General features: G+C 47.7%; 1 protein-coding gene across 7 annotated transcripts in view; it reads right to left on the bottom strand.

The window, feature by feature from the left end:
• The window catches only part of spega (striated muscle enriched protein kinase a), a 341,612-nt gene that overhangs the window by 148,570 nt on the left and 178,389 nt on the right, over window positions 1–14,653 (bottom strand). For all 7 annotated transcript variants that reach the window (XM_069936009.1, XM_069936006.1, XM_069936008.1 and 4 more), the window contains 2 exons: window positions 5,101–5,303; window positions 1,443–1,531 (listed from right to left, as the gene is read on the bottom strand). In XM_069936009.1, coding sequence (XP_069792110.1) covers window positions 1,443–1,531; window positions 5,101–5,303 — 292 coding nt within the window. The remainder of the gene's footprint in view (window positions 1–1,442; window positions 1,532–5,100; window positions 5,304–14,653) is intronic.

Here is a 14,653-nt window from a genome sequence, read left to right as displayed (position 1 = left end):
AAGATAAGGAAGCCACGTTGCAGCGGTATAAAACTTTGATTAGGCCAGCTTTGGAGAACTGTATGCAGTTCTGGTCGCTCCATTACTGGAAGGACGTGACGTTTAGGAGAGGGTACAGAAGAGGTTTGCCTGGATTACAGGGTATGAATTATGGGGAGATGTTGTAAGTTAATCTTCAGGACTCCCAAATCCCTTTGCATCTGGACTTGGAAATATATCTGGGAGTTGTGTGAAATATTCTTCAAAACAACCAGGTTACTGGTTGAAGTAGACAAGAGTGGCATCGACGAGGTAGACAGCACCTAATAGCCTCAATACACCTGGGTTTGTCTGATTTTGGAAGCTAAGCAGGCTCAGGCCTGGTCAGTACTGTGGGGGAGTGGGGGAGTGAGGGAGGGGAGACCGCCGAGGAACACCAGGTACTGTAGGTTTCTGTGAGGGGCGCTGGACAAAGCGGCAACTCTCTGTCTGCCTTATGGTAGAATTTCATGCGTGTTACATTCTAAATGTAGTATTACATTTACCTTCAGAATCTTTTTCCTACAGTTGGAGTTTCAAAAACAAGAGGAGACACATTCGAGGTGAGCAGAAAGGTTTTTAAGGTAATCTGAAGGAAAGGATTTTTTTTCAAGGGGGTGGTTGATATCTGGAACTCGCTGCCAGAGGTGGAAGAATCAGATACCGTCACTACGTTTAAGAGACATTTAGACAGACATTTGAACATTGAAGGATGTGGACTTAATGCAGGCAAATGGAGTGTGGATTGGCAAAAGTGTGGAAATGGTGGGCTCCATGACTCTATTACATCTGGAGACACGTGACTGGATATCGCAGTATTATACGGATACCAGAGGCAGGCAGGCACATGCACACGCACAGGCGTATACACACACACAGACACGTATACAGACACACACACACAAACATCCAGATGCACACACAGACACAACAAAGACACATGCACACAGACAGAAACACAGACGCACATGCACGGACACACATGCAGACACACACACACAAGACTGTAGATGCTGGAAGCTCAAGCGAAACAATCTGCTGGAGGATCTCAGCAGATTGAGCAGGCATCAGTGAGAGGAAGAGAATGGCCGACATTTCGGCTCAGTCGGGACGACGATGAAGGCTTCTGACCCAAAGCCGACCATTCTGTCTCTCCCACTGATGTCGATTAACCCTTCGAATTTCTCCGGCAGGTTGTGTCTCAGCTAGATTGCATCCACTGGTGGAGGGATTTCTCAAATGGGCCTTGATAAATAGAGGAGATTTCACCCAGGAACCCTGATTGGTTTTCATTGAAGTCCTTCAGGGGATGAGTTTGTCTCTGCCATACATTTCCAAGACAGGATGATACGGGACTTGGTGGGGAGCGTGCAAGGGGGTGGTGACCTATGCCCTTTACCACAAACTCCTGATCCCTCACTCACCAGTAAATGATAGGCTTTGGTTCACCCAGCACACGCACAGTTAAACTGACGTTCTCTCCTTCCACCGAAGTCTGGTTGCTCAGAGGAACCTAAACAAAAACACACACGGGGGTGAGTGTGGGTCAGGGAGGGGGGGGGGCGGGTTATCTCAGTGTCCCTGAAAGTGCGAGTGGGCTGGCAGATTAGGACAATCGGCTTGGCTGGAGAAATGAGGGAGCTGTGCTCACTTTACACACGGCTCCTGGCAACATGTTCCAGGGATGCACAGCCTTACCTTAATAAAGACAGGCCCACTTGTCTGTGTGATGCTGGTGGTGGAGTAGGAGGTGATTGAAGGATGAACAGTTTATTGTCATGTACATAAGAATACTGTACAGGTGCAATTAAGCCTTATGCCGCTCTTTCCTGGGCACATAAAATTCAAGAACAAAACAAAACAAAAAAAAAATTCGCATTTGGCCAGTTGTGCATAAAATGTGCTGTGTCAGTAATGCAGACAAAATAGATCTTTGACGGTCTTGCCATAGTTTATGGTAAGGGTTGGAGTGGGAAGGAGTGGTTCAAGAGCCTGGAACAGAGGGATGAAAGCTGTTTTTGAACCTGGAGGTGCTGGATTTAAGGTTTCTCCACCTTAAATGGTAATAAAAGGTGGCGACCAGGGTAAAGGGGGGGGGGTCCTTTATGATGTTGGCTGCCTTCTACAATGCCTTTGCATTGGTCTTCGATGGACAAAGCCAGTGGTGGACCTGGATGTGTCTGCGTGACAGGGGAGTGGAGGTGGGCCGCAGAACCAATCTGGAAATACAGATATAAATTCCTTGATAGGGGTGTCACAGATAAATAGGGTTGTAAAGAAACCTTTGGCACATTGGCCTTCATAACACCCTAAAACTTGTACTCAACTTGAAGTTGTAGAAGGTATTGGTGAGGCCATATCTGGAGTATTATGTTCAATTTTGGTCACCTCCCCATATGAAAGATATTATAGGGCTGAAAGAGTGCAGAGAGGACGTACAGGGATGTTGCCAGGACTTCAAGTAGGAGGAGAAGGTTGAAGAGGTTAGGACATTATTTCCTAGGCTTTTGGAGAATGAGGGGTGATTTGATAAAGGTTGGCAAATTAAGTTAAGCATTTTGGAAAGTTGAACTTGAAGGTGGAGAACATGGTTAATGACACGATTCAGTGTGGAAGAACAGAGGGATCCATACATCCCTCAAGGTCGCCGCACAGGTTGATAGGATAGATTTAAGAAGGCCTATGGGATGCTGGGCTTCATTAATTGGGGGAATTGAGTTCAGGAGTCAAGAGATCATGTTGCAGCTCTACAAATCTCTGGTGAGACTACACTTGCAACATTGTGTTCAGTTCTGGTCACCTCATTACAGGAAGGATGTGGAAGCTGTGGAGAGGGAGCAGAGGAGATTTACCAGGATGTTGCCTGGATCGGGAAACAAGTCTTATGAGGCAAGGTTAGTAGAGCTGGGGCTTTTCTCTTTGGAATGTAGAAGGATGAGAGGAGACTTAACAGAGGTCAACAAGATTATGAGAGGCATAGATAAAGTTGTCATAGCTGAAGGGTTGTCGTGGGGACAAGCTCCCACTGCTACACAAATGCTCTTTATCGTGTGTCTCAAACTGCATCTGATAACCAAGCCCAACCCCTGGCCTTCACGAGTTGCATAGTTCTTAAGGCAGAACTATTCTCACTGACAGGAGAAGGGGCAAAGTGGGCCAGTTGCTCTGGGCAGATGGGGCTCATTAACCACAGATGGTAACTCATCTAGGAGAGGGAAAACTCTGATTTCAAACCTCCGCTGCCTTGTGGCTACATTCGCTCACGGGAAAGGCCTTGGGAGTAAACCTCGAGGGGGAAAAAGTCAGAGTCCTGAAGGTGGCTGACTGTTGTACCCAGCACCGGCTCGTCAACTCCTCCAATGCTGCTGGCACCAAACTGTATCGACCTTCGTCATTCCTTTGGACCTGTCATTAGCATGGAGGTTGGGGGGGGGTGGGGTGGGGAGGTTCCATGGCATGGGCAACAGATGAATTTCCATAATCAACTCTGCCCTGACTTGTATTCTGGATAGGCCACTCCACTGTGACTCCCAGAGGCGCAGCACCCATGGTCGACCATGACCAACGGAGTCCAAAAGATAAGGTGGACAGCTTACGCCTTTTCTCTAGGGAAGGAATAGCAAACAAAGTGAAGGGAGGAAAGTTTAGGAGAAACGTCAGCGGTAAGGATTTTTCTTTACACACAGAGTTGTGGGTGCCTAGAATTCTTTGTCAAGGGTGGTGGTGGAGGCTGGAAAATTAGGGGCATTTAAGAGACACTTAGACAGGCACATGGATGGAAGAAAAATAGAGGATTACAGGATAGGGAGGATTTGGTACTTTTAATTCAGGAATATATGTGTCAGCATGTTCTATGTTCTAAATGCCCCTATTGCACTAGCCTGCACCACCACACCTGGCAATGCATTCCAGACACCCACTGCTCTCTGTGTAAAAACAAAAGCCTTACTGGGTATCTCTATCATCTCCTCTACACGTTCTTCCCCTCACTTTGTACAGAAGAGATTCACTGGGATGATCCTGTATTTTGGGGGTTTCCAAGCAGGGAAAGGTGAAACTGGTTGGGACACAGCTCTTTGAGCTCAGAAGAATAAAAGGTGAGCTTATTGAAACACAAGAATCTCAGGGCGGTAGACTTGGTAAACGCTGAGGATGTTTTCTCCAAGGGGAGAGTTCAGGGCTTGGGGGGTGGGGGGCATGATCTCAGAATGAGGGGACATCAAGCTAAGTCTGAGATGAGGAAGAATTTCTCTTCTTCAAGGGTCGAGTCTTTGGAACTTACAGCTACAGAGAACTGTGGGGGCAGAGCCCTTGAGTTTATCTAAGGTTGAAATCAATTTCTTATCAGTAAAGGGATCGGAGGTTATTGGAAAGGGCAAGAATATGTTGAAAGAACATTGGATCAGCCATCGTCCTAATGGTAAAAGTTCAATGAGACATTCCTGTTCACCAGTCACCATTACATCATCCTTCTACAGGACCTCTATCAAAAGTGTCTTGGCCACCTGCATCACAGTGTGGAACAGTAGCTGCAGACAAATGGATCGGAGGTCAATTATCCACAAGACCATAAGAGTGGCAGAGAGGATCCTCTGGAGTCTCCCTTCCTCCCCCATCGACATGATCTACCAGGATCGTTGTCTGAGGAGGGCGCATAAAATCATTGACGACCCCTTCCACCCTGCACCCAGTATCTTTCAGCTGCTCTCATCGGGGAAGAGATCCAGGAGGATGAGAGCCAGCACCACCAGGCTGAGGAACAGCTTCTTCCCACGGGCAGTGAGAATGCTGAATGACCAAAAGAACTGCTCCCACTGACCACCCGAGACCCTCGTATTCATGAAACAATATTTATTTGTATAGATGAATACTTGTCCTGCATATGTATTGTTTGTCCGTCTGTATGTTTTGTCTGGGTGTGTGCCTGTGTGTTTTGCACTGAGGACCGCAGAGTGCTGCTTCGTCAGGTTGTACTTGTGCAACCAGATGACAATAAACTTGACCTGACAGTCCTGTTTCCACTTCTCACTTCTCCAGGTATAAAACTCCACGCAGAAATGCAGTTGCTCAGACAAGACTTACCTCAAAGGTGGGTGGGGCTTTGAAGTGGGTTTTGATGACAGTTTGGCGCTCGTCCGCATGGGCCTCCGGTAGCTTCAGAGCCTGCTTCCCTTTGTAGGTCAAATCAGCAGGTTCCTCTAAAGGGCTGAGATACTCCTCGTCTGAGGTGATGGGGCTGTAGGGCTCAGGGGGAACGGATGGTGTGAGAGGATCAGCAACAGTACCTGCAGAATTGGAAAGAGCGGAGCTCAGGGTCAGATACAACAAACTCCACTCTGCCTCAGCCCATACTAAACACAGCCTCTGTAATTGCTGGCCTCGATCTGATTCCCACATTACCTGAAGGATGTGGTAGCAACGGAGAGGATGCAGAAGAGATTCACCAGGACATCACGTGGAATGGAGGGTTAGGAGGAGAGTTAGGATAGATTGGTTTGTACTCAATGGTATGGAGGAGACTGAGGGGTGACCTTAAGACTGTTCACCAAATTATGAGAGGCATGTTGGGAAAGATGGAATATTTTTTTCCCTGTGCACAAGAGGTGATAGCACGGCAACGGTAATTATTTAAACTCCTGCAAAGGTTCCATTGAACCAGTGGTTCTCAACCTTTTTCCTCTCCACTCACATTCCGTTTTAAGTAATCCCAATGCCATCAGCGCTCTGTGATGAGTAAAGGATTGCTTAAGGTGGGATGTGGGTGGAAAGAAAAAGTTTGAAAACCACTGTTTTCAATACCTAATTGACTCGTTATGTGCACGGTTTCAGAACTCCAAAGGAAATGGGTCAATGACAATTTTTCTCAAGCCAATTGGGTCTGGAGCAGTGATTCTCAACCTTCCCTTCCCACTCACATCCCACCTTAAGCAATCCCTTACTCATCACAGAACACCGATGGTATAGGGATGACTTCAAGTGGGATGTGAGTGGAAAGAAAAAAGGTTGAGAACCATTGCATTAAACAATTCCATTGGTCTAGTTCACAGATGAGCCCTGTTGTGCTTTGTTCACTGCACCACTCGCTACAGTGGTGACCCCAACGGTGCAGAACGATTTATTGGACCCAGTTCTCGATAAGCAGAGCGTCGTTGCGCTCAAGCTACCGGTGTTTTAGACCTTGTAGCCAGCGGTTTGGTTCGAGCAGGTTGGCGCCCAGTTTCACCATCACCGCACTGCCGCTGATGCTACTAAATAATGCTACGTTGTCGCATTGCTAGATCAGGACACCACGGTACAGATCATTGACTTCTTATGCCAGCCTCCAGCCAATAATAAGTACGAAGCTATCGAAGCTCTTGCTACTCATACTCTCAGACTTGCCCGCAGCCACAGAGCGGTAAGGCCTAGGTGACCGCACGCCTTCTGCACTGATGAAGGAGATGCTGGTGCTCAGGGACAGGGACAGGTCCGGTTTTCTTTTAGAGCAGATTTTCCGGGTATAGATGCCAGAGGACATCTGTCTGTTCCTTGCAGACGATGATTTAGCGATCCCCATCGACTGGCTGCCTGCACTGATGAGCTACGGCAAGCCCAACAGCACGGGGAAGTGTCTGTGGGTCATGTAGTGATGCCATGCCAAAGGGTGCGAGCTATACCTACCCCTGATGGAGGTGTGATAGAATATAGATAAGTTTTTGGGAGATAAATTGGGAAAGGTTTGTTAGTGTAGGACACATACAAACATTTTAAAAGAGATCTTATTTGAAATACTGGAGCTCTGCTCATGCTAGACACGTTGGGGCCAACAGTCTTTGGAAAAGCTTTGGAGAGTGCTCAAGAGACTTCACTAATGGATTGTTGCTTACAAAAGGCAACAGATGAAAGAGCTTGTCGGAGCCACTTTCTGTCTGGAGTGGAACTTGCTGTTCTCGGAGGGTCATGTGGTTTTGCAAGCAGAGAGAATAAAACAGGCTTTCTCGACAAGCTGGAAAGCTTGTGGAAAACCCCATTTAGAAGACGGGTTGTGAGTGCTTAGGCCAAAGCCCTTGTGGTTCATGCAAGAGGAGAGGACTGGCCGCATGTTTCACTTGAAATAAGAGAAACAAAAAGGCACTCTGTGGTGTCCTGAAAGGAAGAGGTTATCATCTGGAGAACCCTGTTGGGGCAAGTTTCTTCAGCAAGACACTGAAGTGGCTGATTAAAAAGGAATCAGTTGTGGGTGCCAGCGTACAATGAATCTCTCTCTGAAAACCGATAAGAACCTTCCTGAGCGGTAACCATTTACCTTTCAAGCACCAAAACCTGGTGAATTTTATAAATGTTAAATTCTGTGCACAGTCTAAGAATTGTCTGTAATGAGAAGTGAGATTGGACTGTGACTCAAAGAACTTTTCTGAACTTACACACACATTACATACACATGCGCTTAGAATTAGAAGGGGGTTAAGTTAGTTGAGTCAATAGAGTTAAGTTAAATTGTGATCCTGTTTTCATGTTTAAAGATAACTAAAAGCAACTTTTGTTTAAGTAACCATTTGTCGGTGAATATCTATTGCTGCTGGGTTTTGGGGTCCTCTGGGCCCGTACCAAAGGTGCGGGGTCAGACTCTCCCGGAGAGAGTGGGAGAGAACAGTGGGGCTATCGTCACCAAAGATGGGATCAGTATTCGGGTCGGTGTTTTCTTGTCAGCACAGGAGCAGAGGTCAGGGTATTGCCCCCTCTCTGGCCCGGATACGCGTTCTGAAAAGAAGGGGCCTTCCCTGACAGCTGCCAACACCATCAGCATTGGAACGTACAGGGGAAGTGCAATACCACTCATTTTCAGCTCTTCCTGATTCAGATGTTCCTTTACCATCACTGTCGTGTCTCCGCTGCTGCTGGGTGCCGACTTTCTACGAGCAAACTGCCTCCTAGTGGGTCTAAAAGGTCACCGTCTGGTTAATTCCAAGACGTTTGTGTCACTCGTTTTATGACTTGCTGCATTACCCGCGCCACACCTTGACTCCGTGACCCTCTCAGAGAATGAGTATGCCAATATCCTGGCTGACTTTCCAAGCAACGTCCCTCTGCAGTTCACGGTGGCCCAGCCCAAGCATGGAGTACAGCACCATATCCCGATGACTGGATGGCCTCTTCATGCACGAGCGTGTAGGCTGCCTCCCAACCAAATGCAGTCGGCCAAGAGGAATTCAGGAGAAAGGAGGAGATGGACCTAGTTCGATGCTCCGATTGCCGATGGGCATCTTCACTTCATATGGTAGATGGAGGCTTTATGTAGACTATCAAGATTACAAAGAGATTGATAACCACATTCAGGACTTTACAGTGAACCTATACGGCACTAAGATCTTTCCCAAGATACGCGGTTACCGTCAAGTCCAGTTCATCAGGACGATATTCCATAAACAGCCCTCATTACCCCATTCGGGATTTTCGAGTTCCTCTGTAAGCCATTTGGTTTGAAGAACACAGTCCAGGACTTTCAACGACTTATTGACACGGTAGGCCGGAGCCTGGACTTTGTGTTTATATATTTGGATGACATCTTCATCACCTGCTGCTCCAGTCAGGACCACCAGACATATCTTAGTCAGCTCTGTCAGTGGCTCAATGAGCATGGCTTAGCAATTAATCTTGCCAGATGCCAGTTCAGCCTAACGTCCATTGCCTTCCTCAGACATCACATTGATTAACATGGGGCAGTCCCACTACCCTCTAAGATCGTGGCCATCGGTACATTCCCCAAACCATCACATTAAGGAGTTTGTCGGCAGGATAAATTTCTACCAGTGTCGTGCTGGCAGCCGCCAGAATAATGCGGCCACTTTTCAAGCTCTTGTCTGGACAACCCGAAGAGCTGAAATGGGACAAAGAGACGATGACTGTGTTTGACAAAGCCAAAGTAGCACTGACCAAAGTGACTATACTGTGCACCCATGAATCGACAAGCCGACGGCTCCCATGATCGATGCATCAAGCATGGCTGCAGGTGGGGCACTGGAACAGCAGGTCAATGGCACCTGGAAACCCTCTAGCCTTCTTCAGTCACCACCTGAGACAGCCTGAACAAAGTACAGTGCTTTTGACACAGAACTCCTCGTTCTCCACCTTGCCATACAATATTTTCATTACTTTCTGGAGAGCAGAGTTCACAGTTTTTACAGACCACAAGCCGCATTCGTTTACTTTTTCCAAGGTGTTGGATCCACGGTCAGCCCGATAGCAACAACATCTCTCATACATCTCGGAGTTCACAACTTCTATACAGCACATCACAGGGAGAAACAATCTGGTTGCTGGCATGTTATCTTGTGCAATCGTCGTGTCAGCCCTTTCTCCGGTTCCAGGAATAGACTATACGGAGTTGGCAGCGGCTCAGCAAGATGACGAGGAGATGGTCGCATATTCACTGGCATCTCAGGCCCAAAATTAGAGAATGTGAAGTTTGGTTTGTGATGCGTCCACCGGACAACCAGGGCCGATCTTCTCTACCACATGGCGACGTTGGATATTTGATGCCATACACAGTTTGGCTCACCCTTCTATTCAGGCAACAAGAAGGCTCATGGCGGACAAATGCATGTGGCATGGATTGCGCAAGCAAGTTGGCATTTGGGCAAGGACATGTATCCCATGTCAAACCTCCAAAGTTCAGCGCCACATCAAGGCTCCACTGCAAACTTTTGCCCCAACGCAGAGGCAGTTTGATCATATCCAGGTCGACATCATTGACCCGGACCCTGTACCACTTGTTTACTGTGGCGGACAGATTTACGAGATGGCCAGAGGTTGTTCCGCTCTCAGACACCTCCACTGCAGCTTGTGCATGAACCCCCATTGCTCATTGGCTAGCCCATTTCAGTTTACCCCTGGGCATCTCCTCTGACAGAGGGGCACAGTTCACGTCCGGGCTATGGAGAGTTACTGGGCACGCAGCTGTACCAGACTACGGCCTATCATCCGCAGTCTAACGTTATAGTGGAGTCTTTTCACACGTGAAGACAGCCCTCATGGCACACCTCAAGAGTCCGGACTGGATGGACGAATTACCCTGGATATTATGATATACATACCGTGCCAAAAGAAGAACTGAGTACTTCTGTTTAAGGTGCTGTGGAACGACGGCACGTGTGTTCTGGACAGGGGCGGCAAACAAGAAGCTGATTCTGTGGATCGCCTGAAGCCAGCACATTTGGACCTGGAGCAACCGGTACAGGTAGGATGCTCCCCCCGGCACAGAGGGTGTCCGCCAGCCCGCCCTAGCCATATTAACAAGACTGCGGCATCACCTCCGAACTCCGGTTCTGGGGCCGAGGAGAGGGGGAGTCCATGTGGCGAACCGTGCCACTCCATTATCGAATTGGTGCTGCAGTTGTGGGCCCCCACAGGATCGGGAGTTCCTGAGAGGCGCAAAGGACTCTGGGAGGCACGCGACTTCTGGGGTCAGGTGATGGTGATAGCACGCCAACTGTAATTATTTAAACTCCTGTGAAGGGTCCATTAAACCGTTGGTTCAGTTCACAGACGACTTCTGTTGTGCTTGTTTCAATGTGCCACTCGCTACAAGGTAATAAATATGGACGTTTAAAATTGATGCACCTCGCTGTTAGTTTGCCAATCACGCACTTCGCAATCTCAAGCAACCGGAAAATTAACTTATTTAGCATCTAACAATCCCCCTAGGTGCCAGATACCAGGGGTTTTACTTTACTGGCTTTGGAGGCAATGTAGAAGAAGTTAACCAGGTTGATTCCAGAAAAGGGGTGAACTTATGAGGGGAAATTGAGTTGCCTAAACTCATTAGAAGGATTGGGTGGGGGGTGGTTGTGGGGAGCGATCTTATCAAACTATGAAAGGAATAGATAAAATAGAAGCAGACAGGTTATTTCCACTGGCAGATGAGACTAAATTTAGGCCAGAGATGAGGTGGAAGTGGTTCTCCCAGAGAGTGGTGAATCTGTGGAATTCTCTGCTCAAGGAAGCAGTAGAGGAAGCCTCACTGAATGCATTTTAGACCCAGATGGATAGATTTTTTTTAAGAATCTGGGAATTAAGGGTTGTGGGGTTGGGTCAGAAGGTTGATGGAGCTAAATCCAGAGCCAGATGGTCAGTGTTGGCTTGACTAGCGGGATGGCCAACTCCAGCTCCTATTTCTTACAGTAAAAACACAACGCTGGAGAAACTTGGCAGGCCAAGCAGTGAACTTTATAGAGCAAAGATAAAGATATTCAGGCCTGAACCCTTCATCAGGGGTATGAACAAAATGTCAGCAGGTGCCTGAATCGAAGAGAATGAACAGAAGAAAACTCTTGTTCTGAGGAAGACCAACATCATTTGTCTAAAATATCGCCCCAACAATCTGCCCAAACACCACCCCACCTCCACGACTTGGCCCAAGGTGCACCATAACATAACCTAACAATTACAGCACGGAAACAGGCCATTAGGCCCTTCTAGTCCGCACCGAACCAAACACCCTTTCTAGTCCCACCTCCCTGCACAATGCCCATCACCCTCCATCTTCTTCTCATCCATAGACCTGTCCAACCTTTTCTTAAATAATACAATTGACTCCGCCGCCACTATTTCTCCCGGAAGCTCATTCCACACGGCTACCACTCTCTGAGTAAAGAAGTTCCCCCTCATGTTACCTCTAAACCTCTGCCCTTTAATTCTTAACTCATGTCCTCTTGTTTTAATCTTTCCTCCTCTTAACGGAAATAGTCTATCCACATCCACTCTGTCTATCCCTTTCATAATCTTCAATACTTCTATCAAATCCCCTCTCAACCTTCTACGCTCCAAAGAATAAAGACCTAATCTGTCCAATCTCTCCCTATACTCTAGATGCTTAAACCCAGGTAACATTCTGGTCAACCTTCTCTGCACTCTCTCCACTCTGTTTATATCCTTCCTATAATTAGGCGACCAGAACTGCACACAGAACTCCAAATGAGGCCGCACCAACGGCTTATACAATCTCAACATCACCTCCCAACTCCTATATTCCAGGCAATGATTGATAAAGGCCAGCATACTAAAAGCCTTCTTCACCACCCTATTCACGTGAGTTTCTACCTTCAGGGAACGATGTACCGTTACTCCCAAATCTTTCTGCTCTTCTGTATTCCTCAATGCTCTCCCATTTACCACGTAAGGCTTCTTTAGTAAAACCATAATTTGGGCAGCACGATTAGTGTCGTGGTTACCGCAATGCTGTTATAGCACCAGGGTACAAATCCGGCGCTGTCTGTAATGAGTTGGTACGTTCTCCGCATGTCTATGTGGGGGCTCCAGTTTCCTCCCACTCTTAAAAACTTTGGAGTATTTGGATAGCACAGGCTTGTAGGCTGGAAGGGCCTGTTACTGTCCTGAATGTCTAAATTTCAAAATGTAATCGTTGGCCTGTTAGCAGACTCCGAATTTCGCTTTCCTTCCAGGATTTTAAGTGCAGTTCTCGCGCAGCATCTCCAGGGCCTCCCCCAGCTTCTCTCTCCGTTCTTCCTGAGTAGAACTGAGTCAGCAGTGAGAATGCCTCAGTGATGCTGCACCCTCCCCACGGCAACTGTTTCCAGAGCCCAGTAATGAGTGCCGCACCCCCTCCACCCTCCCGCTCAGTGTCTGAGCTACAACGGGCCAGTGCAGGAACGGTGGGCATGGATCTGGCCTACGTGCCTGGGTGACGTGCTGGTGGCTGGTGGGGGCACAGGGGAGGCTGAAGGTGCAGGTGACTTATGAATAATTTGGAGGTGAATGGGGTAGATGGGTGGGGGTGTGGAAGCAGGCTGAAGGCGTGGGAGGGTCATGAGTGGTTGGAAATATTATGAGGGCAAGGCAGTGGCAGGGAGGGGTTAGGAAACTGAGGGGTGGGTTGGGTCAAGTTTGATGAAGAAAACCCTCATTTAACCTCTGGAGGGATTGGTTGTCTGGCAATAGAGGGATGATGCTCTTGACAAGTTGGCAATGATCTGTCAGTCATACTGCACGGATCCAAGCCCTTCAGCCCAAAGGGTTGGTCTGTGCTGGCCACCCATTTACAAATCCTACCCATAGAACCATAGAGTACAGAAACAGGCTCTTCAGCCCTTCTAGACTGTGTTGAACTATTATTCAGTGCCTAGTCCCACTGACCTGCACCCCGACCATAATCCTCCCTACACTTCCCATCAATGTACCTGTCCAAATTCTTCTCAAAAACTGAGCTCACATTCACCACTTCAGCTGGCAGTTCGTTCCACACCCCCACCACTCTCTGTGTGAAGACGTTCCCCTGAATATTCCCTCTAAATTTTTCCCCTTTCCCCCTTAACCCATGTCCTCTGGTTTGTATCTCAGCTCCCCTCAGTGGAAAAAGCCAACCTACATTTACTCTGTCCCCCTCATAATTTTAAATACCTCGATCAAATTTTTCCTCATTATTCTACGCTCCAGGGAATAAAGTCCTAACCTGTTTAACCTTTCCCTGTAACTCAGTTCCTGAAGTCCGGGCAACATCCTAGTAAATCTTTGCACTCTCTCTATCTATTGGAAAAAACTAGAGAAACTCAGCAGGTCAATCAGTGCCTTTATGTAGCGAAGGTGAAGAGACAGAACCAACGTTTCGGGCTTAAGCCCTTCATTCTATCTTTCCTATAGTTCGGTGACCAAAACTGTACACAATACTCCAAATTTGGCCTCACCGATGTCTTATACAACTTTGCCATAACATCCCAACTCCTGGACACAATATTTTGATTTATGAAGGTCAAGATGTCAAAAGCTCTCTTTATAAATCTCTCCACCTGTAATACCACTTTCATGGAATTATGTCTCTGTATTCCCAGATCCCTCTGTTCTACTGCACTCCTCAGTGCCCGACCATTCATCATGTCCGTCCTTTCTTGGTTGGTCCTTCCAAAATGCAACACCTCACACTTGTCCGCAATTAAATTCCATCGGCCATTTTCCAGCCCATTTTTCCAGCTGGTCCAGATCCCTCTGCAACCTCTGAAAACCTTTCACGCTGTCCACAACGTCTCCATATCTCCCTAAACCATCTTTACAAAAATGTCCCCACATTCCCATTAACCCCATCCCCCCAGGCAGATTCTACCCCTCCCGCACACACACTAGTGGCCAATTTACCTGCCGACCCACATGCCTTTGGGGTGGAAACCAGAACACCCAGGAGAAACATACGCGATCACAGGGAGAACATGCAAACTCCACACAGACAGCACAGGAAAGTTTTAAGGAAGAATGGGTGAGGAGCACATTTGAACGGGAGCGGTTGTGGTTTTCACCAGGTACTGCCATCAACATCCTCCAGTGGGAAGGGTGGAAAGCTCAGCTTAAACGATTGAATTGGTTGGCCTCGTGCAGGAGCTACACAGCCAATGAACGGCTGCTGAGCTGTGTTGGAGCAACAGCAGCTTTTATTTCTGGAGTGTCTTTAATATAGTAAAAGATCCCAAGGCACTTCACAGGAACGTTATCAAACAACATTTGATACCAGGTCATAGAAGGAGATATTAAGGCTGAGAACAAGGGCTTAGAGGTTTTACTGGAGGGGAGGGGAGCGAGGGAAAGGGGGAGAGAGAGAGAGTAAAAAGAGAATGACATGCCAGTTATTGCTCCCAATGTCTGGAATGATCCG

The sequence above is a fragment of the Narcine bancroftii genome, chromosome 4, assembly GCF_036971445.1.
Source record: "Narcine bancroftii isolate sNarBan1 chromosome 4, sNarBan1.hap1, whole genome shotgun sequence".
Classification (NCBI taxonomy): domain Eukaryota; kingdom Metazoa; phylum Chordata; class Chondrichthyes; order Torpediniformes; family Narcinidae; genus Narcine; species Narcine bancroftii.
This window is presented reverse-complemented; position numbering and strand designations above follow the sequence as displayed.